At 40.1% G+C, this 24,782-nt stretch overlaps 1 protein-coding gene and 1 long non-coding RNA gene across 6 annotated transcripts in view; one reads left to right on the top strand and one right to left on the bottom strand.

Moving 5' to 3' along the window:
• The window catches only part of LOC147016710 (uncharacterized), an 80,378-nt gene extending 73,195 nt beyond the window's left edge, over positions 1 to 7,183 (top strand). For both annotated transcript variants that reach the window (XR_015049660.1, XR_015049661.1), the window contains exon 4: positions 6,827 to 7,183. This is a non-coding gene — a long non-coding RNA (uncharacterized LOC147016710). The remainder of the gene's footprint in view (positions 1 to 6,826) is intronic.
• Positions 1 to 24,782, bottom strand: part of LOC147016709 (integrin alpha-11-like) — a 121,627-nt gene that overhangs the window by 15,219 nt on the left and 81,626 nt on the right. For all 4 annotated transcript variants that reach the window (XM_085847858.1, XM_085847856.1, XM_085847857.1 and 1 more), the window contains 10 exons: positions 22,334 to 22,500; positions 22,008 to 22,150; positions 21,615 to 21,725; positions 15,709 to 15,794; positions 15,453 to 15,591; positions 14,025 to 14,123; positions 10,381 to 10,457; positions 7,399 to 7,488; positions 6,191 to 6,296; positions 2,753 to 2,866 (listed from right to left, as the gene is read on the bottom strand). In XM_085847858.1, the coding sequence (XP_085703984.1) occupies positions 2,753 to 2,866; positions 6,191 to 6,296; positions 7,399 to 7,488; positions 10,381 to 10,457; positions 14,025 to 14,123; positions 15,453 to 15,591; positions 15,709 to 15,794; positions 21,615 to 21,725; positions 22,008 to 22,150; positions 22,334 to 22,500 (1,132 nt within the window). The remainder of the gene's footprint in view (positions 1 to 2,752; positions 2,867 to 6,190; positions 6,297 to 7,398; positions 7,489 to 10,380; positions 10,458 to 14,024; positions 14,124 to 15,452; positions 15,592 to 15,708; positions 15,795 to 21,614; positions 21,726 to 22,007; positions 22,151 to 22,333; positions 22,501 to 24,782) is intronic.

Genomic DNA, 24,782 nt, shown 5'->3' with positions numbered 1-24,782 from the left:
GGAGCCGAGATAGCTTTCCCTCCTTGTGGTCTTCTCACCCGACCCCCGGCCCACAACAATATATATATATATATATATATATATATATATATATATATATATATATATATATATATATATATATATCTGCATCAAAGTATGAAGATGTTGCTTAAACCAAATAAATAAGGAAGACAAATGAATCAGCCAAAAGTGTTCAGACATTTTCAGAAGATTGTACCATGTGATGAGATTTAGGTATGCGAGTACAATGCTGGAAAAGTTTGCTACGAAAATCACCACGTTCAATGTAATCAAAGAACGATCACTAATCATACATAGGAAATGTTGGAAAATGCTGTAATAACTTTTCTTTATCCCTGAGGGACCAACCAGTCCATCATGGAGAAAAATAATAAAACAAGTGATCTGCGCTGATGCTATGAAATAGCTCAGAAACACAATCTACTGAAAAGGGAAATAATGCAATCAGCTGTATGAAGGATGGATGGGTGAAGAAAAAAAATTAGGGGGAACCCGGAAGATCGGGGCGAGGGGGTGAAGGGTCATGGATGGATGTGCCGCATCAGCTGATTTCCATTGGTGATAAAACAGAATATCCAGACAAATGGGCATCAAAGCAATGGGTCTTTTAAATGAAGAATGCTTCCAAATGTCCCCTCATCCCAGCACCATGCAACTGCTTCCAAACTCTTACATTAATCCTCTGAATATATTCAGACAGTTTCACAAAGGTCATTTTAAGTGAAGTGCCATTTGGATATTTATTTATTTATTTGTATGCAGCCTGTGGCTGCTTGGCTGCATCATTTTCTGGGGGCATGACTGTGCTGCTGATGTAATTCCCCGTTACCAGTAAGCTGGTACTCATTTTGCCGACTGTGGAAGGATGACAGGCTGAGTCCTACATGGTGTTAATTCAACATCATGGTGGGGGCTCAAACTCAAGACCCTAAAATCTCAAGGTGGCCACCTTAAACGTTAAGCCAACACCAGGCCTATTTGGATGCTTCAAATCTTACTATAATGGAGCAAACATGGATGTCACCAAAACTCCAAAATTGAAGTGCCAGAAAGAGCGCCACCTTTGGTGTTAGCCGGTATTACAAATCATCCTCATTACAAATCATCATTACAAATCATTACAAATCATTCCTTTTAGCCGGTACGTCCTTGGCAGTCGCTCGGCTGCATCCAATCTGGTAGAATGATCCGGTTCGGACAAGGCGTACCGAGGGCGTGTTCCCCGGTAATTAGATCACGTGGCTATTTTTAGGTAACCGGATTAACTAGATAGAGGACCCTAAGTCACGTGGTTGAATTATTGGCGTCCACCGTCGGTTAGCGACCCATCATGTCATGGAATTATCCATGTGCGACGGCCTACAATTCCGGGGAGTCTGGTGGGAGCCGAGATAGCTTTCCCTCCTCGTGGTCTTCTCAGTCGACCCCCGGCCCACAACAATATATATATATATATATATATATATATATATATATTATTAGTAAGTTGCTTGTAATATTCTCAGGACGGTGGTGGTCGTATGGCAGCTTAGCTGCCAGGGTAGCTATCATTTCTTGAAGCGTGACTGTGTCGCTGATGCAGTGCCCCTCTACCAGTACACACACTGGAACTGGTACTCATTTCGCCGACCTCGGAAGGATGACAGGCTGAGTCACCCCCCTGGTGTATTAATTCAGCAGCCGACGGGGTTTGAACTCAGGACCCTGGGATCTCATGCCACCACCCTAACCACTGAGCCAACACCAGGCTTAATCATCCTCCAATGATATTGAGTATGAAATGTTGTGATCAATAAAATTTGTTCCAAAAATGAGAAAAATTATAAAGTGCATTTCTAAGACTGTGCAGCAGCACTTTGCCCACCAAATTTTGGCTGTGAAGGGTATTCCTGCCCAGAGGACAGGAGTGCCCTCTAGTGTATATAATTTGATCAGGTATCGAAGGTAGCTATTTTGCTCTGATTGATATGGTACATCAATTTTCAGATATAGATCTTCTTTTAAGGACAATTCAGAGTTAATGGTGCAAAATCCCCACACTTACTCTCGCCTGTTAGATTGTCTTTCTTTTTCTGCACACGATGGCACAAATTAGGACATGCGTTAAACAGCTGTCTTACAAACCCAGACTGCATGGGAAAACAATGCACCAGGCTTATGAAACAAAAGGCAAGGCAATGAAATGACTAAAATGCTATCTTTAACTATAGAGATGCTCAAAAGAGCACAAAACCTTGTCTTGCAGTGTTTATACTCTTGTTAAGCATTTCTTTAAAGCTGTTTGTGCAAAAACACAGATAAACAGAGACGTTTACATACTGAAGCTGGTGTGATAACAGTTCTTGCACACACATATATGTAATATGGGAATTTCATTAAAAAAAAACACACACACATTATATTTAACATATTATATATACAAAATAGACACATATTAAGCACACACACATGCTAATGGAGGTGGATACTTTGAGACCTGGTAGGTCTTTGTTTCATCTTTTGAAACCCACCCACGGTTGGAGACAGTCAACCGCAACTTTCATGCACACACACATATACATATACACACACGCACGAAGGTGGATACTTTGAGACGTGGGAGGGATCCGTTCCACTTTCTGAAACTTGCATATGGGGATAACAAGCAACGACACGTGCACGCATGCACACACCTCTATATGGGGTGGGGGTGGAATAATGGTGCAGCACAGAGTGAAAGAAAGCATACCGGAAATGTATGCAATTTGGTCAGGTATAGAAGGTAGCTATTTTGCTCTGATTGATACGGCACATCAATTTTCAGATATAGATCTTCTGTCAAGGACAATCCATTATTGTGTATCTGCAACAACAAAACCAAAAAAAATGCAAGAAAATGGTTAAATGCAAAAATTACATTCTAAACCAGGTGTGTGCACGCCTCTTTGGGCAACATGAACGGATGCAATGTACGTATATCCAGTGTGCGCAGGGCAAGGAAAGTTGAAAACATTTCTTTAAAACTCCATTAAGCACCAAATCAAAGGTCAAAACACTGATTTACATGATTTTGTTTTATTCAACATGCTGTAGGTCGGATGAATGCAGATGAAGTGAGATGCAAAAGGTGGTGGTTTGCCTGTATTCATTTTTTTTTTAAATGCTTACATTAATTATTAGCCCCCGTTGGACTTGATCTGAAACAGCAGCCGATTGATTTGGTCTCCATTTTCATGTCTATGCGTGCGTGCATGCAACCGTATCTCGTTCATGCAAGGACCAATTTTATTTGAACTTGGCACAAAGACAACACATGATGGTATACATATGCACATCATTTTGTTTCGCGATGCGATCAAAGATGTCTGGTTGGCGGTGATTTTAGTTGTGAAAAAAAAAACGGGTATCGAACACGTTCTCAGCCATTTCTCAGACATGCATTTACCGATTTTGTTCAAACGTGGCACACAGATAATGAATGATTGCTAACATATGCACGTCATTATTTTATAAAGATCATGTCCAAGATGGCCGACTGGCGGCCATTTTGTTACTTAAACGCGGCCCCAACCCTTTCTTGGACATGCATGGTCCGATTTTGTTCAAACATGGTGCAAGCACAGCAAATGATGGCATACACTTGCACCTAACATTATTCTGTGATCTGATCAAAGATGACTGACTGGTAGATGGGTGGCCATTTTAGTTGTAAATAAATATGGGCTAACCCTTTAACTCCGTACAGCAAAATTACTAAAACAACGGGGGCTATGACATTTTATGTCTTTTAACCTTGTTATACATTAGAGGTAATCGTGTCACATAAATCCAATGGAGATGAGGAGTTGGAATCGTATTTTGAGCCATTGGATTATAAGGATTTGTCTGTTTGGCCAAGTTTTAATGTCATGTTTTTTTCAACTGTGTTCGAATGTCTTTGTTCTGGAACCTATAATTGCACAATTTCCTCCATGAGCTGGATACGTCTTTCACACCACAGAGATTTGGTACCAAGTTCACTCAGGACTGGTCACACAAAAGTTTTCCCATTATTTATTTGTTGAGCCAAGTCAGGGGTCTGGCTATACTTTGGCAGGGACGACCGTGAAACCGGTAGGTGTCAGCTTGGATGGATTTTGGCCATAGCAGAAGAGTGGCTATTATATGTGTAAACAGAACATTGATTATAATTATTGTTTCAGTTTTAAAGAAAAACATTTCTCTTTTATTTTGAAATGTCAATTTTTTTTATCAGCAAGGTGAACAATTTATATGATGAAAATCAACAGAGGCAATAGATATTTTCTGCAGATATCTGTAAAAAAAAAATGCAGAGATTGCTGATGAAAGGATTGCATCATTGCAGTTAATATGAAACTTCCTTTTCTCCAACCTCATCTCAGATCACCAATTTGGTTTCAAACCAAGTCACTTCACCTTGGACATGATGCTCCTACTCATCCACCAATGGATGGAGAACCTCAATGTCAGACATGAGATCAGAGCAGTCTCTCTGGACATATCTCGTGCTTTTGATGCAGTCTGGCATCCTGCTTTATTCTCCAAACTCTCTGCCTATGGCATCCAAGGCCAATTCCACACATGGCCTCCCAAATTCCTCTACTCTCATAATCAACGTGTGGCACTCAATGGAATCTTTTCATCTCCTGTCCCTGTCAAGGCTGGAGTTCCCCAAGGCAGTGTTCTGAGCCCAGTCTTATTCCTGATCTTCATCAACGATCTCTCAAACTCTTTCGAAAATCCTCTTTATCTATTTGCTGATGACTCCACCCTCTGCTATGACATCTCTCATCCTTCACATAGACTGGCTGCAGCCTCTTCCCTCTCCTCAGACCTTGAAAAAAATCTACAAGATGGTCAAACACTTGGAATATGTTTTTCAATCGTGAAAAGTCTCGCACTCTCACTATCTCTCTCCGAAAGGACCATCTGGCAAACCATCCTATCCACTTTAACAATCCTCTTGAAGAGGTTCAATCATTCAAACACCTGGGTCTCACTATCAGCCATAATCCTTGGGCAAACCACATTTCAAAGTTGGCCTCCAAAGCCGGTCGCTGACTGGGCATCTTTTGTCATACAAATTCCTTCCTTGGCACACCTGAACTCCCATCCACCTGCAAGGCCTTCATCTGCAGCTTGATGGAATACTGCTCTCCCGTTTGCACTGGCAACCCTTCCTCACATCTTGCTCAGCTTGATGCTGTGGCCAAGATCTTTAAGATCATTGGAATTTCCCACGCTGAAGCTGAGCCTATGGGCTTATCACTTTGCCATCACAGACAGGTCTGTGGTCTCTGTCTTCTACCACCTCCTTTCTCGTCTTGTACCCTCTGCTCCATCCGTGCTTGGTCCCCGCTCCCCCCACCCCCCAGGTTTCTGCACAGCTTACACGGTCCATCATCAACCCTTTTCTGTTAAAACTACCAAAATCCAGAATTACTGCTCACCTCCACTCATTTGTTCCACTGTTTTTTTTTTCTGCCTGTGGAATCAACTTCCATATCCTTTTCAATCTCATTCTTCTCGTCAGGTCTTCATGACAGCTGTTCCCCACCATCTCAGATCATTCCCAATTCAAAACCACGATATTTTATACCCTCGTTAACCCCACGCAAATCCCTCCTCATTTTCCAGTTTTTCCTCCTTGGAGTTTTTCTCCATGCATTGCGTGCCTTGCGTCCCGTTTTTGTCTGTTACATCCTGATCCGTTGAGTGTGCTAGCTCTTCCACAAGTCCTCTGCAACCCCACCCCCCCCCCCACCAAAAAAAAAAGGAAAATAAACTTCGGGTCGAGCCAAGTAGGATCCACCACACCAATCGGCATTGCCCCAGATAATTATTTATCCATTTTGGGGAAAATGGCATTTTATACATTATATTAAAAGGAGAATGCAATCATCTCAGTTAAGGTCAAAGAAAAGTGATTTTTTTTTTAAGGGCAATTAAGATGCACAAGAAGAGATATCTGCGTGCCGGCATGAATTTAGAAACATGGATCACTCCTGTGGAGCATGAACCCTTTTATCAATGAGAGTAAAAATTCATTGAAACAAGCTCTGCCGCACTCACACAGCCACACCCACCGACCAAAGCCAGACCCACCATTCACTCAGCATCCCAACAGACTTACTCACTGTATTTACGATCTGAAATAATGAATTACCTGAAAGTAGCAGTTCAATTCTGATCCAATGTTATCAAATGAAGAAATTGTTTTTTGAGGTTTGCCGCTCATTTTGATGATTTCGTAGCTCGTGATGTCCGAATCCCTGATGAAAAACGAGCAAATTAGAACGCTTTGTAGACACAGGTTGAACTTTGTCAATGTAACTTTTCAACAGCAAATATTTGGGCTTTAAAGTGTTTAAAGAATCTTAACTGTAATTACTATTATTAACTGCAGTTATGATTATTAACTGTAATTATACCTTCTTGGTCCAAGGGTTGGCCTTTAGCAACCTCATCTAAACCCTTGGCTCATGCTGATGCAAGGAACCCATGTTCAAATCCAAGACACCATGCGTTTCTCCATTGTCTACTAATGTACTTGTTACTCAAGCAAAGGGCTGACAGGATGGCCTAGAGGTACACACACACACACACACACACACACACACACACACACACACACACACACACACACACACACACACACACACACACACACACACACACACACACACGCACTACACTCACCTCTAAGCTATGTAACCTGGGTTTGAATCCCGACCCGGCTATAAACTGTAATCCCGATGTTTTACAGGCAGGGTGATTCATCAATGTGTGTGTCATCCCTCAGATGAATGTTGGACATTAAACGGCTGACCCATCCTCCAGCATTTGTTGGTGGGCATTAAAGATCCCTTGGTGTCTTTCATGAAGAGCACGAGAGTTATCACAGGCACCCTGAACAAATTCCAAATTCCTGCCCGAACCTGCACAGGGCATTGTATCAGCGGCACAGCCACGCCTTCAGCCAATGATGCTGCCCTGCAGCCTTGTGCTGCATATGGACGAAGACGACTCAAGTCTAGGTACACTGATGTCTATCAATGTTTTCATCATGAATGGGATATACTGTATGTACAAGCTCATCCACAAGCCTTGGATCTCTGCAAAAATAAAATAATAAAAAGTTATTATCGCCATAGTAACTAATGGTATGACTGGAACTATGTTACGTTCATCTGAGGATATAAGGTTGGTGTGAGACAGCCTTGGCTGCAATGGGATGCAAATCTTACTCGACTTCAAAATATATCACAACAAAAAAAACTTTCTTATACATTAATCACATTTTACTCTTCCTGGATGCTGGCAATTTATGTCCAGCCAAAACAGAATGAGGACATTTAGAATAAGTCTGCACACCTTGTGAACAACAAGTCAGCCTGGTATCGAACAGAGACAGAGAGGCGGGCTTCATTATCACTCTGTGTTTCCGGAGATTCTTCACTGTCACTGTGAAATTAAACCAATGCAAAAACTTGATTAAATTATTCACCTAAAGCTCAAATATCACAACTGTTTTAAAAAAAAAAATTTTAAACCAAACAACAAACAATAGGAGTTGACACTTCTCAGCAAGCACAAAATAAACAAATTATTAAATAAATAATCCAGATACACTTGTCACAAGTACAGCAATTTTAAACGAGTTCGAATCCTTTTTTGGTCCATTGGCCTTGTGGTTCAACATCGTCTCACTCAAGATTATGACATGTCAGTTGACCTTGACCTTTTGACTCCAAGATGACTCAATTATATGAGACATAGGTAAGGGTTTGATACCTCTTCAAGGTCATGGACGATAAAGGACGTTAATCGGCAGTATTGCTTGTTATTCTCTGCAAAGTCCGAGTCATGGCAAAGAGGATGTTTTGCAATGATTTTGAACTCTGAAGATGTGAGTTGTGGGATAGCTCAAACAAACATGGTGTAAAAATCACCATAAGGAAAGCTTCTGCCAGTGTTCATGAAAATCCTTTCATCGGTTTCAGAGAGGTTTAACATATTAATGGAGATGAATGGACGATGCACCATGACTAACTCACGGGAAAATATGTTCCAGCTGCAGGTCAAGTGTCATTTCCATTCAGGAGCTTAGCTGCCATGTGGCTCCAAGCCATTCGTCTGGCTGCTAAAGATTTATAAAAAAAGCAAAAAAAACATCCTTATGGACAGGTTAATACCCCCACTTCGATGATGTCAATGGTGTATTTTATTATGGCGTTTAATACCAGCTCCCACCTCTTTCAGGAGTATAAATTTTATCCTTTCGGCAGGTTGATCCTCACAATGTTGGTCATGCAAAGCATCTCTGTTTTGCTGTTCTGGTTATTTTATAATGTCAGTAGCAAAACATGTTTGGCATCCGGGATTATTAACTTTTTACCCCCCAAAACCTTCCCATGTCACTCCGAGTACAATTACCAGTTTTCAACACATTCCATCCAGCGGTTCAGGAGTGCATAGAAGGCAAACAAACCAATAAAGATGTCATGCAGAGCACGATACTTATGAAATCCAGAAAACAAATTTGACCTTAAAAATAATTGGAGGTTGAATTAATTGATCAAATATGCAAATCCTCTTCAAATTTCAAGTCAATTGGATGAAAATTGACAATTTTAGAAAGTTGCCCTATGTCGTCTTTTTTGGCCTATGTTGACCTTTTGGCCGATGTTGACCTCAAAAATAATTGGCTAGTTGAATTCATGACCTGATATGCAAATCCTGTTCAAATTTCAAGTCAATCGGATGAAAATTGAAGATTTTAGAAATCTCACCCAAGGTGTTGACCTTTTGCCTATGTTGACCTTTTGATCTCAAAAAAACAATGGGCTTCTTTTTTTATGACAAACTCTACCATGTGGTGAAGTTTCGTGAAGATCTGTTTAAAACTGTGACCTGCAGGTGATAAACAGACTGACAAACAAACATACAGACAGAATAATGCACAAGACCAACAAATATACTTGAAAAATCTTCGATTTTCACAAGTAACAAAGAAACGCACAAACAAGAAAGATGTTGCGCATAGCACGACACTTGGGAAATCCAAATAGAAAAACGGTTGCCATGGAAACAGCAATATGACAATTACGAAATTTTGCGATGCTTATTTCCCGAATGTGCATAAACTTGATTATATGCGGGTTTGAATGTGGTGCTGTGACCATGTCATACGCGGAAGTGACATCTACCACCATCTTCTACCACCCGCGCTGTTTTCAAGTGAGCTGGTGACTCGGAGATATATTTCACTCAAAGTTATTTTGCCGCATACTGTAACCTTAAATACAGTATGGCATCAAAACATCAAGTTTCTCCAAGTGGTAGTGGTGTGAAGAAATCCCATAACGTTATGACATTAGCAAAGAAAATTGTGATCTTGGACAAGTCGCGTAGTGGGATGAGTGTAGCGTCGGACAGTCATGAGTAGCATGCGGACGAGTCCACCATATTCACCATTCATTCGAGTGAGGATAAGATCCACGCTAGTGTGAAGTCTACTGTGCCTGTAAGTGCAAAGGCGTCTCAAGTTCGGAGGAGAAGTCCACACACTAAAGTCTTACGCTTGATCAAACAGTTTTGCCGAACGTGCCGTTTCCAGGAACCTAACCCCCAGGTTGGACGAGAATCTTCTATTTCATAAGTAACCAGTCACTTCTTGAATTATATAATACTACGATTCCTTTATTTAAATTCCATATAAAAAATTCCAACCATGCAATAGATAACTAAATTGGCAGTAGGATGCTTTACCCATTCAAATGTCCTCCACACCTTGTGAAGCACCATATAACGCACTACAAGTCACGAAGTTTTCCAAGACTGATAATTAACCCTGCACAAGTTGATATGTTGTCAAGAGTCGAAGAATACACCGAGTCGCTCTGCCATTACTTACAAAGCGGGGTGAGAATTTTAACCTGCAATCACCAGATTATAAAATAGTAGCTTAGACAGTTAGGTGAACCCAGAACCCCGAAGTGTTGCGAACTTTTGGCCAGACTGAAGAGTGTACGCCTTCCATCCTTATCGGGACACTTAGCGGTACATTTACATTTGGAAACCTTTGGCAGAATTTTCATGGAGGAATTGAATAGCCCGCTTTGTTTATTCCAATATCAGATGATCCAACTCAAGTTCAGAGCAATTGCTCTGTGGCCAATTCAAGGCAACACAATGTGTAGCTCTGGAAAAATGGATGCTTTTTCAGTCAAAAATAGTTTCATTCAATGTACAATGTATGTTTCATTCATTCATTCAATGTTTCATTCAATTCATGAAGCATTATAAAAGTGAGGATTAGAAAAGACTGTGAAATTGAAGCATGGCCAATCTTACCTAAATACTTGTACGCAAAAGTCGACAGCAGGCAGAAGGCTATTGTGAGCATACTCAAAGTTGAACACGATTGTCACCTGCCAGGAACATTCCAGGTAAGATTCCAAGTAAGATATTTTCAGGTGGAACAGATTTGCCCACCCTTCCCCACCTCATTCCATACAGGCTTGGCAGTGCAGCAGTCTTGACAGGGAAACTTTAGCACCAACATAAGACATAACACCACCACCAAATCTAGTACATAAACCAAGCAGTATTACTTTCACATTTTAATTGCCCTGCATACAAAATGATGCATGATAAAGATGTGCACAAAAAGTCATTTCCTTATTTTTATAACCCTGGCAAAGCTCAACATGTCAGTCACACACGAGGCATTATGATGACGCGGAAACTGAATGTGTGCGAATAGGAGAAGGTTGAAAGTTCCACCATTTTTGTGGAAGTAATATGCCAATGGATCGAACATTGAAGTTTTTACAATTAGACATTAGCAAAAAGATTCACGAGGTTTTTTTTTTCCTCCCACTTTTTTGTGAATAGTTTTGCCATTTGCCACTTTACACAATGAAGAAAGAGGCTGAAAATAAATAAATAAATCATGATTTACCTGCTCATAATACATTATTATACTAAATTGACTTCTTCATTTTAAACAACGAGAAACACCTTTACCCTCAGGGAGCAGCCAGGGGGATCCAGTTATTATCCTTATAAGTTGGGTACCAAACCTGCAAGCCTGGGTAACCTATTGTTCTTGTTTATTATTACTTTTCTTCCTCCGGTAATTTGCAGGTTGTTTTGCTTTAAAAATTCATTTTATCCGCAACCGTAAGTCCGATCGACACGAAGTTTTCACCATAGTATATATATATATATATATATATATATATATATATATATATATATATATATATATATATATATATATATATATATATATATATATATATATATATATATATATATATATATATATATATATATATATATATATACATATACATATACATACGTATACATATACATACGTATACATATACATACGTATACATATACATACGTATACATATATATATATATATATATATATATATATATATATATATACATATAGATACATATACATATAGGTAGCATACTAGATTGGTAACTATGACATCATAGGTCACGTGGTACGGGCACCATATTTGAAAAACCGAAAAACTTTGGACCTCTGTATCTCTGAAACCGCACAATGGGAAAAAAATTGAAACTTGGCACATCGCAAGAACTTCCCATAGGGAACAAATGTGATTTTTCGTGGCATCATCGGTGAAGTGGACTCCCGGTGAAAATTCAACAGGGAGAACGCTGCATCGGAAAAATTTGAAATTTGAGCATCATCCACGCAACAACTCACTCAAAATATAGAAAAAAAAATTTTTGACGTCATAGGTCACGTAGTTCAGTAGCCATATTTTTTTGAAAAAAAAAGTTCTTCTCCAGAACGGCTGGACAGATTGAGGCGAAACTTTATGTACACGTTCCCCAAAACATCCTTTTACAAGTTTGTTAATTTCTAATTGATAGGTCACATGGTTTGGCTGCCATATTGGATTGAAGAAAAATATTAAATAATGTTTTCTCTGGAACCACTTATACTATCGAAGCAAAACTTTGCAACAATCATCGAACGCAATGGCTGCATATACGGTAAAAATTATGATGTCACGTCACATGGTTTTGTGGCAATCTTGGATCGAAAAACGCACCTTATCCAATGAGCAAGAAACTTTGCAACCGTGATCCCCTACCCCATCAGAGGCAGAATATAAATTTATGATGTCATAGGTCATGTGGTTCATCAGCCATATTGGATTGAAAATTAAAAAAGAGAATTATAAAAAAATCTTCTCCGAATCGGCTGAACAGACTGAGGCGAAACTTTACACACGTTCCCCAAGGCATGCTTCAACAAGTTTGTTAATTTCTAATTGATAAGCCACATGGTTTGATGGCCATATTGAATTTACCCGAAAACCTTCCAAAATCTTCTTCTCCAGACCAACTGGTGAGATCAAGGGGAAACTTCACAAGCATATTCTCCAATAACAGGGGATATAATTTTGTTAATGAATAATTGCTCGGTCACATGGTTTGGCAGCCATATTGGATTTACGAAACTATTAAATAATGTTTACTCTGGAACTGCTACATCAATCAATGTGAAACTTCAATGTTATGATATAGGAGACATGGGGAACGTAGGTTATAAATTTCAACCCGAACGGCCACAAGATCTGGCAGCCAGAGTTATTTAATTATTTGAATCTGAGAACTTAAAGAATTTTTTTTTTGCATAAGGCTCACTTGGCTGCACCTGCATGCGTTTAAGGGTACAGGAGTAGCAATTCATTTGATACCGATGATGGCCCCAGGAAAAATGGTCAACTGTGTACATAATAAATGGATGGAACGTGGCCTGTTCCTCGGTGCATAATTTGCGAATCCCGCGTCGTAGAGAAATGTGTGGGGCCTCATTAGACTCAGGGGATTCCTGCTTTACTCTCTGCCCCAATGGTGTCCACATTTATTACTTTTTTCAAGTTATTTAAACACCAATGCAATATATCCCAACTATGTATTCAGGAAGAAGGGCTAACTGCTTATGTAATAAATAGATTGAATTTGACGTATTACTCGGTCCATAACTCATCAATCCCGCATAGTAGTGAGACATATGGGGGGAGGGGCATCATGTTACTCAAGGGAGTTCCGGTTTACCCTGTGTACCCTTGGTGACATTTCCCGCACATTTATTACTTGGTGTTCAGGTAATTTAAACGACAGTTCAATTGATACTGACAATGCACCTAGGAAAAAGGGCTAACTGCATACGTAATAAATAGATTGATCACTTCGTGTTGCTTAGTCCGTAACTCTTCAGTCCCACGTTGTATCAAAGCAGGGTTGTATCGAAGCCGGACGCCTTGGTACCCGGTCATCACTGCCAGCAGTTATAAAGTGGACGTTCTAGTTGTTGATATTGTTATTATTATTATTATTTTGTATTCTATAAAATAATACACTTGTTTGTCCATCCGTCCATCAGTCTGTGCGTGTAACATTCTGTTCCACCCATTGTTTGGACAGTTTACCCGACTCCACCCACAGTTTCATTCTGAAAAATCATACGGCCGCCATGTTTGTGCTTAGTGCGATGCGAAGCCAAAGACATCTTTGGAGCTGTCATATTCACAATCCCATCCCCTCCCTAAGAGTTTTTCCTTCAGTGTAAAATGATCAAAGTGACAATTAAATATATATTTAATTGATAGGAGACACGGGCATTGTGAAGATATGCCTCGATCGCTGAGGCCTGAGTCTGTTGTCTACACACTGCCCAAATAACTATGTGGTATTTTCTCTTGCAAGGTGGAAAACCCTCTTTGGGAGGGGGGCAAATTAAGTCACTACAACCTCTGTCGTGTGACCCTTCATCCCCCTGGCAAGTTTGGTTGTGATTGTATCCGTAACGACAGAATATATTGCAGTCAGACAGACAGACAGACAGATAGACCCCAAATTGCATTTATTAGAATGATAAACAAAAGTCAAGCATCGTCACATTCACGTAAAACATACCTGGGATTGAAACATACCTTTGAACCAGATTTAAACACTGGGTAACCAACATTGCAGGTTTGCAACTGAAGATAAGGTTGTGATAAAGAGCATTCCACCTCTATGGCTTCATCATTCTGACAAAAAAAAATATATTCATAAGCACTTGTCATTTTGTGAAATGAGCTTTTAAAAGATGCGTGCAATGATTTACTTCAATATGGTGTATTAACCTATTAATATTTACGTAGACATACAAAACGTCAGTCCAGCAACATAAAGAAGAACAGTAGTATTCACGCTGACCAGCCATTGCGAACAAAAATCTCTAAAGCATACCACCCTTGTGGCTACAAAGCTTCCAACAGAGTGTCTGCACTATTGTGCTGGCACTGTTCCAGTGCTATATGCTCCTCTCTCCAGAACATAAGCCATACCTTCACCTTGCCTTTAAATACAGCGACTGCCGAGCTATTGAAAATGCTTTCCTATACAATCTACATGCGGCAGAACAATGGGTGGCCTTGGAGCACCGGCGTGAGATTTGTCTGCTCAAGACAATATGGCAGATGCTTTGAAAGTTGGACAACCAGGTTATGGAGTGCTAAAGAGCAAGACTTGGAAGTTAAACATTTTTCATTCACTTTCCATCATATTAAATATGCCAACTATTTATGCATGCAGTGCAGACACAATGCCCAAGAATAAGTTACTATCCAGATTTTATGTTGCTGTATATTTAGTTCACAAAGAGCAATGACAGCCCCAACTGAGTACGTAACCAATATACCACTTATTAATTTAATCCGTTCCTTTTCCTTCACATTGGTTCAAATATACCAAGGAGATGAAAATGTGCCTTACAGTTCATGGCTCAGCCCAAATATGAATCGGTAATTCGTCTTGTTAAAGTCTGGTGTTGGCTTCGTGGTAAAAATGGCAGGCTTGGGATCTTAGGGTTCTGAGTTCAAGCCCCGTCATCTGCTGAATTAACACCAGGTGGGGTTGACTCAGCCTGTCGTCCTTCCGAGGTCGGCAAAATGAGTATCAGTGAGCTGGTAATAGGGGCATTGCATCAGTGGTGATGCACCGTTGATCATAACCAGTTGAAAGTATGAAATCATGCCACCACAATAAGTGGAGGTATTAAAAAAAAAATTCCTCTTGTATCACAATGGCATGCAGTGGAAATGATCAGCATTGGTTCAACGTAGCCAAAGTGTCAAAGCATACCAGCCCAGTGCACATAAAGTGTCCAAGCACGTAACAGGCACAGCACAGATAACGTCCATAGGTACTATAGGGCCAGTGATAGCGAAGTGTCAAAGTACAGTATACAGGCCCAGTGCGCACAAGAACATGCAACCATACTGGCCTTGCAGATAGAAATAACCTGAATGTACCCAACTGGAATGAAGTAATCACCTGAGAGCTTTGTACCTGTGTGAACAAACGTATGTACGTACCACCTCAGTACTGACGAACATCAAATTGGCAGAGTGACTTATGTTGAAATGGGTGAAGTATGCATTTTCCTTCCTGTTCTCCAATGTTACAGTGAATTTCATCTTGTTTTGCAATGTATTGAAGATGAAAGGAGATTCGCTGCAGTCCACACAAGGAACCAATACATTTAATAAACAAAAGGTGTTATTTACAGTGTACCACTGTTTCTGCAACCTCTTTTCACAGCCTAAAATTCAGTTACACTAAACATAATACCTGGCTTCGGAGATGGTGGAGTTCAACATTATGACCAAATCGGTCACACATTTCTTGTCTGCCCCACAATCTCTTGCAAATTCAATCTGCAGTGAAAAAGTGATGTCAAACTAGACTCGTTGAAAGTTCGAGTGTAATATCTAGGGAGTGAGTCTGAGTTGAAGGTGAAGGTCAGTTTGATTGTAACTAATACATGTACAGTATTATTACCATCATCAAAACAGATCAACATAAAATTTTATGAGCAATGTGTATTTTAAATCTTGACAAATGGACAAAATTATTTATTTATTCAAATGATTATGCAGTTGGTCCATAATTCAGTACTGTACTTGAGAGTCGTCCACTAGTAACAGTGAAATATTAAATATATAGACAGCATCAGGTTAGCAAGTTTTGTGCAATAGAAGATATACCTTCCTACAAAGGGTCATGGGACATCCATCACCAATTGTAAAATTTCCGCACACTTTTATATAATTTGCTCAACCAGTGAGATCATCAACTGGTAGATGAAATATTCAGGGAACAGTCATATTGCTCACATAATGGAGCATTATTCCCAAAAGGAAGAAGTTAACGAAGTTCCAACTGATAGAATAATGGATGAAATCAATGGGAAGTTTATTGAGGTATGTTAACTGCTAGGGCAAGTGAGGAAATGCTGATGTTTTAGGCGTTAATCCTTCACCGGAGCAAAAAAAAAGAGAGATGTCGTAGGGGCAAGGGTTGATGATAGGGTGGGAGTGAGTCAGAGGTGCGTGCGTCAGAGTGGCATCAGGGGTCAGGGGTCAGGAAGCATGTGGGGGTAAAAATTACTGATAATAAAATTCAAGGGGAATGAGACTGGGGGAAAAGTAAAAATAATAGTGAAACAAGAAAAAAGAGCAATCAGAGAATGCAGACCCTCACCAGGACTTGTTTTGTGTGGTGTTTGTGTCATTTTGTGTGGCGTTTGTGTCCTGGTTTGTTAAGTAATTAATAAGAGCCATAACTAGAACTGCCACTTTATAACTGCTGGCAGTGATGAGCGGGTACCAAGACGTCCCACTGTGATGCAACCCCACTTTGATTGGACACCTGACACTGACCCTTGACGTTTTATTATTATTATTCAATTGGATTCAGAATGGGATGCAAATAAATTCAATTCAAATCAAATGGATAATCAAAGCGGTACAAATCCTGCATTAGAGTAATCAGAAGGAACCCCAAACAAGCAAAAAGCAAAGATGATGTCATCAGAAGGAACCTGGATAGGATTCTCATTTCAGCTGCTACTCTACCATCAAACCCATCCAGGCACAGCTGAGCCTTATTCAAAAATAAAAAAAAATAAAAACAAAAAATTCGCATCAAAAAACAAATAATTCAGGCTGCCAGACCATGTGTCCAATCAAATTGAAATTTAAAACATACAGTCCCCATCACTACTAGATCACAACTGTGAAGTTTCATGTCAATTGATTAAGTAGGTCCAAAAGAAAACATTATTTAATATTTTCTTAAATCCAATAGGGCTGCCAACCCATGCGACATCAATTATTCCTTAACAGCCATGTACAGGCATGGTGGTGGTCATGTGTAAAGTTTCGCCTCGATCTGTTTAGCTATTTCAGAGGTTTTTGAAGGATTTTCTTTAAACAATATGGCTGCTGAATCATGTGACCGATGATGTCATGAAATTTTTTCTGTTGACTATTTTATCCCTCAATGACCCTCAAAAATGTTCATACTGATCAGATGCAGCGTTCTACTGTACAATTATGATGTCATAGCGAAGGCACCTACAATGTCATCACAAAAAAAAACACACATTCCCCATGAGGAGTACTTGCTATGTGCGAAGTTCCACTCTTTTCCTTTGTGTAGTTTCAGAGATACAGAGGTCCAAAGTTTTTCCGTTTTTCCAATATGGCTGCCACACCACGTGACCTATAACATCATAATTATCATTAAAACATTCTACATGAGTTGTCGCACCAATGGTGAAAATTTGTCTCAATCCGAGTGAGAGAAGAACACAAAAGTTCTGTGCGGACAAACAAACAAACGGACTCAAATGCAACACCCTCTCCTTCAGCAAGGGTAACAAACAAGAAGTGACAGATGAAATAAATGAATAAACAAAAGAAACTTTTATAAGTGATACAAATAAAACTAGAACTGCCACTTTATAACTGCTGGCAGTGATGACCGGGTACCCAGTCCGTCCGCCTTTGACACAACTGATACAACATGAGACTTAAATCATAGTCGCAAAGTTTCGCATTTATCGGATAAGCGGTGCCAGAGAAAACATTATTTAATGGTGATACAAACACAGGCCTGCTTCGAAACGGCGCGGAACAGACGAGTTACGAACCGGGCAGCACAAAGCGTTCAATTTCCTTATTACTGGCGAACAGATTCAAATAATTAAATAATTCTGGCTGCCAAACCGCGTGACCGATCAGGTTGAAATTTTAAACGTTTGTTTCGCATGTCGGCTAAATTACAAATATGAAGTTTCGTATGTAAAGAAGCAGCGGTTCCAGAGTAAACATTAATTAATATTTATCCTTCAACCCAAGATGGCGGCCAAACCATGTGACTTGTGATGTCATAATTTTCACCACATGTGCAAACACGATCGCAGACGATAAGTGCAAATTTTCGCTTCGCAAGGTTAAGCAGTTCCAAAGAAAACATTATTTAATATTTTTCTTAAAACCAACATGGCTGCCAAACCCTGGGCCCGATCCCGTTGAAATTTCAAACCCTCATTCCGCATGACTGTTCCACCATAAAGGTGATGTTTCACATTTATTGATGCAGTAGTTCCAGAGTAAACATTAATTAATATTTTTCCTTCAATCCACTATGGCTGCCAAACGTTGCGTCGTACCTCAAAAGGGGGTGAGAACTTTTTATTCGGCATGGAGAGGCGGTCATAGTGGTGGAGTTTTGCCTGGATCTGTTCAGTCGTTTCAGAGAAAAAGACGTTTTAAGATATTATTTTTCAATCCAAGATGGCTGACGAACCATGTGACCTATGACATCACAAATTTATATTCTGCTTCCAACTGGGTATTGGAACACGATTGTGAAGTTTCGTGTTAATCGGTAAAGGTGCGTTTTTCTATCCAAGATGGCCGCCAAACCATGTGACTTGTGACATCATAATTTTTACCACGCGTGCACATACTATGGTAGATGATAATTGCAAACTTTTGATTCGTTAGGTTAAGCGGTTCCAGAGAAAACATTATTTAATATTTTTCTTCAATCCAAGATGGCGGCCAAACCGTGTGACTTATCAATTCGAAATTAACAAACTTATATCGTCTACGTGTCCCGAATATACTTCTGAAATCTGCCCTTCATCCGACCAGCGCTTCTGGAGAAGAAGATGTTTGAAGGTTTTAAGGTTTTTTCAAGATGGCCGCCAAACCATGTGACCGATCAATAACAAATTAACAAACTTGAGAAAGGACCTCATGGGGTATATATATGTGTGAAGTTTCGTCTTCATCTGTCTTGCCGTTCTGGAGAAGAAGATTTTTAAAATTTATTCATTTTCAATCCAAGATGGCTGCCGAACCTTGTGACCTATGATATCATAAATTTAAATTCTGCTTTCCATCGTCGACCCGAACAAGTGTGTGAAGTTTCGTGTAAATCGGATAAAGTCTATTTTTCTATCCAAGATGGCCGCCAAACCATGTGACTTCTGAGGTAAAAATTTTTTACCATGTATGCAGAGTTGAGGGAGGAAGGCACTTGCAAATTTTCGCTTCGATGGCTTATGAAATTCCAGAGAAAACATTATTTAATATTTTTCTTAAATCCAACATGGCGGCCAAACCATGTGACCTATCACTTCGAAATTAACAAACTTGCATTGCATACATGTCACGAATATAGTTCTGAAATCTCGCCTTCATTGGACCAGCGCTTCTGGAGAAGAAGATGTTTGAAGGTTTTAGGGTTTTTTCAAGATGGCCGCCAAACCATGTGACGTATCAACAACAAATTAACAAACTTGAAAGAGGACCTCAGGGGGAATGTGCCTGTAAAGTTTCGCCTCAATCTGCACAGCCATTCTGGAGAAGAAGATTTTTTTTAAAAAACACTAAAAAACAAGATGGCGGCCGAAATACGTCATCGATGACGTCAAGAAAAACATTTTCGTCGGTGATTTTAGGCGTAGATGATGCTCAAAATTTTTCAGATTTTTCCTATACAGCGTTCTACTTGACGAATTTTCACCGGTATATCGCTTCACCTATGACGTCACGAAAAATCACACGGATTCCCCATATGGAGCTTAGTAAAATGTATCAAGCGAAAAAATTTTCCATTGCACGGTTTCCGAGATACAGATGTCCAAAGTTTATCGCTTTTTTCAAGATGGCGACCGTACCACGTGACCAATGACGTCATAATTATAACGTGGTTGTGCTATCAAAAAAGATACATACTATGGTGAAAATTTCGTGTCAATCGGACTTAGTCTCCCAGAGAAAATGATTTTTAAAGCGAAAAAGGGTGCAAAATGCCGGCGGAAAAAGAAAAATAAGAAAAAATAAAGAAATAATCTTAAGAAAAACAATAGGGTACCCTGTACTGACAGGGTACCCTAATTAATAATAATAATATATATATATATATATATATATATATATATATATATATATATATATATATATATATATATATATATATAATAAAATAGTAAATAAGAATAAAAAAATTAAAAAGCAGGTAATATAAAAAGACTGATACAAAGGTGAGAAAAGGGGAAGATGAGAGCAATGAGGAAAAGAAGGGCAGGAGAGAGGGGAGAAGAGAAAAAGGAGAAGTGAGATAGATATCAGCAAAATAAAGCAAAATGAAAGGGGAACAGAGAGAGGGAAAGGATTTAAAAGTTATAAGAGAAGGGGGCGTTGAATGAATGAAAAGTGCTCGTTGATCCCATGGGGAGGCAACACGCCGATCCTTAGACAAGGCTTTGTTCCTTGCGCTTGCAACTGTTCTCGACACTGAAATGGAGAAAGATACGAGAGACTGCCATGGAGTTGAACGAATGATCTGCGAGATCAAAGTGCTGAGTAACCAGTTTGGGGAGGTCTGTGCTAATTTGTTCGTACTTCGAGCAAGTGTTCAGGGGATCCATCACCCATTCGATGCGAGACTTCACCAGCCCGACTACTTCTCCATTCTAAATGAAGTTCTAACAGGGAATGACAGTCAGCAATCATGATAACTCTTATTAAGTTGTCATGCTAAGACTATTTCAGCCCTCCTAGTGATTCCCAAATGAACTGTGGAGAATGTCACAATGAAGTAGAAGAATTTTCTTACAATAATTCATAATCTGTCCGTCTGTCTGTTCCCAGGTACCGCGAAAACGGCTGAACCGATCGCAACCATTTTTTTGGGTGTGTAATCCTGGGACCCCTTGGAGTAAAATAGGCATAAATATAATAACATGACCCCCTTGACGGCTCCCGTAGGGAGCGGGTGCTTCGAGTAAAACTAATAACCGATCGATAAATGACAATACCCTCAAAATATAAAGACCCTGCAAATGATAAACTGGACTGAAGTGACCTTTTCGTCAAATCCAACCTTCACGATGAAAATGTCTGGGGAGTCATTGGGTTCTGAGGTAAGCACCAATACAGTTCGCATATCCTTACATTGTGTAGAAGAGAAAGGAAGAGAATGTGCACACAAGCCTTTTACCAATGTGTTAACTGCACAAACTGACATGGCATGGGACAACAAATGGGTATATGCTGGGATTTTGAAATATAAAATCCGTGGGTGTCCCATGACTTTTGGTAGGGTGGTGTGCATACAATGCTGAGGTATTGCAAAGCACGCGTAAATGTAAAGATCAAAAATTATTTGATAAATACTGTATAATCTTGACTGTGTGGTCGGTTCACATCCAACACTGGCCCTGTATCTGCATCCATCATTGTCCATGTGACTCGAACAACTACGGGCTTTATGATGTCCATGAGTTCCTGAGAACAGGGAATGCCACATTAAGAGTTATAAAAAAAATTCCTGAACATAATTTAAAGTTTTATTGGTACAAAGATAGAAAAAGTGAAATTTCTCTCACGCATTGCCTTGTCCGCATGACATATGTCACTGAATGGCCATCTGTTAATGGACACCAATGCATAAAAGAGTCCAAAATAAATTTGTCAAGAAGTTTGACAAATTGAAACCTCCAACTTCCTAATTAAAAATCTAAAGTCAGGAGGAAAATATTACAAATGAAAAATAATAAATAATCATACTACGAAGTATAAAGTTTCCTTCATGCAAAGTTCAGAAGAGGGTCTAATGTTGATTTCTTTCATCAAGATCTTCTCAGAATTTCTCAGGAAACGCATTCTCGAGGCAAGCCTTTCAGGATCCAGCGTGATGTTCAACTTCAGTGCTAAAAACAACCAAACAGACAGCATGAATTGAGCGTGCTACGGTCTCCTCATTTAAATATTGTCAGTAATTAAACAATAACCAGCCTCAAACCATGCCCACAAGGAGGTCTCAGTGAGCAGATGACCCATCAAGAGTCAAACTGATAAGTGAATCGACTGTAAATGCTCTTTGAAGAACTCACCAATAGAGGTTACAGTTGGATCCTGGAGGTGCAGGATGGATTGGGAACAGATGGTAATAAAGAAGCAGATATTTTTCAAATTATGCACCAGGCACAACCTATTCTGCAGGTTTATCTCTGTGGGAGAGAAATTCACCGTCCACCATACAGAGGCAACAGGTCGGGACCTAGGGGTGAGGACATTGAATGGAGGAGGCAGGTAGTTTATAAAGAACATGCAGTTAAACAAGGGGCTAGAAGGATAGGCTAGAGTCATAGAAGGATGTGCATTTGTCTTTGAGCTGTCTAGCCTAGGTTTGAATCTCAACCCAGCTCTAAAGTGTCATCCTGGTGTTTCACATCAATACGAGTGATGCCCCACGGATGGACGTTGAACTGGGCATCTCGTCTGCTGGCATAAGTTGGTAGATGTTAAAGATTCCACAGTGTCCTTTGCAAAGAGTAGGCGAGCTTTCACCGGTACCCTGACTAAGTTCCAAGTTACTGCCCTAACAACCACTGTAGTCCATTTGCCATTTTGAGAAGCTATGAATTGTCAAAGGTACAAGGTTTTTTTGGTTGATTTGTGATCCCAATGGGTCCCTGAAGTATTCCAGCTGGGTTGTCCTCAGGACAACTTTGGGCAAACTTTTTTATATGCAAATTAGGTCCGCTATTACTGAAAAATCGACTTTGTTGAATATCTCTGCAACTTTACATGATAATGTCACAGAAATGGTGTCTATATCTATGTTTTCATGGTCAAAAATTAAGATAAAGGCATTAAAAATGTTACCCAATCCATATACTTCAAGCTGTACACCATGTTGGAGGATCATGACATTTATTACAACGACAAAGTAACAATCGAATCACAACAAAAACGGAAATCATGGAATTGTTAATGCAGTAATAATGTTGCACAACATATTCATTCCAAACTAATGTTGCATGTGCTAACTAATCCATAAATTATCCTCCAAACTCCTCAACACTAATCATCTTCATCATCAACATCATTCTCCGCATCATCCTGTACATTATCCTCCACATCATTCCTTGCCGTAAAAGGGTTGAAACAGCCTTCACCACCAGCGCACACGCAATAGGCCATACATGACATGGTATGTCTGTGGCAGCTGCATCCCTCGGTACTGCATGCCTTGCCCTCTGCTTTACATCCACAGCTTATGACATCGATGAGCCCTTGTGGAGCCGGAGGACCTATGTCAACGACAGGTGATGGAATACCATCATTTAATTCCCATCCAAATTGTGTGATGTCCACACAAGGAGGAGCCTGCTGATCAGCAGCCTTCCACAACATCATCTGAAGGTGTGCTCGGTGAACATGAAGAAGCAGATTCACTTCTGTTGGAGGCAATGCCATGATCTGCATTGGCTTCCCCCTTCTTCCAGCAGTGACTGCTGGGTCACTTTTCCACTAGAAACCAATTCAGCAATTAGTTTCAACGAAGTTGGGCTTGTCTGTTTGAGCGTGTTGCTGTGAGTGAAGTCACCCATATCATAGCCTGCATTGTTGACCTGGACTGCTCATGCCTCCACCCTGACCTGCCGGACTACAGTGTCCATGCTCTGCTCGTCGACTGATTCGTCCTTAACCAGCTTCAGAGACTTGCCTATAAGATGCCTGAACCCCACAACAGATGCACAACCCTTCATTCGTACTACCACGATATCACTACCTAAATAGCTAGTGAGTTTCGCGAACATCTGTTGGCGAGATAGCAAGCCACCGAGCCCACAATACATATCGTGCAACTCAATGGTGATCCAGATACTGACATGTTGATTAGCATAAATGCCATCCACTACGACCTTCAGAGCATCATCATCGAGCACAATAGGATCAGAAGATAAGTCAGCATACTTGGGAAGAACCATGAACTTATTAAAACACTTCTTATGGTATTGTGCTTCAGCGGCTGGTAAATCTGTAAGAGCACCTTTGATGCGGATTTCAACCTTTCTACCCCAATCATCATGCCTCTGCTCACATACATTTAGAAGCACATCTTTGAATCATGTAATGCCAGGACGATCACTGGTTTCACACTGGACTACACGTTCCCACCTGTCGGGGTGCTTGGGATCTTTTGGATGGCGCTCATCAGCACAAATGAAACAATGTTTCTTAAAGTCGAATGTTGGAAGTTGCGATCGTCTGATCCTACTTGTCTGTGGCTCACTCTCGGACATGGGAAAACCTTCTTTCCGTTTCTTCGCCACGTATTTCGCCACATTGTGTTTAGATGTGTACACGCAGTAGCATGTCTTATGACAGCCTATGGATGCATTGTCTCCTTGTGTGTCCAGGACGGTCTGTAACTGGATACAGACATCATCGTCACCCCGCTCCGTGCTCCTCTGAATCAGAGTGTGGATGCCTTGGATTCTAACTGTGTTGTGTGATCCTTTCCCATGGCAGCCCAGGAGCAGACACATTCCG

Source organism: Eptatretus burgeri, chromosome 11 (genome assembly GCF_056783735.1).
Source record: "Eptatretus burgeri isolate ZD-2024b chromosome 11, Ebu_testis_v1, whole genome shotgun sequence".
Classification (NCBI taxonomy): Eukaryota; Metazoa; Chordata; class Myxini; order Myxiniformes; family Myxinidae; genus Eptatretus; species Eptatretus burgeri.
The sequence above is the reverse complement of the archived record's forward strand: the minus strand, read 5'-3'. Positions and strand labels throughout refer to the sequence as shown.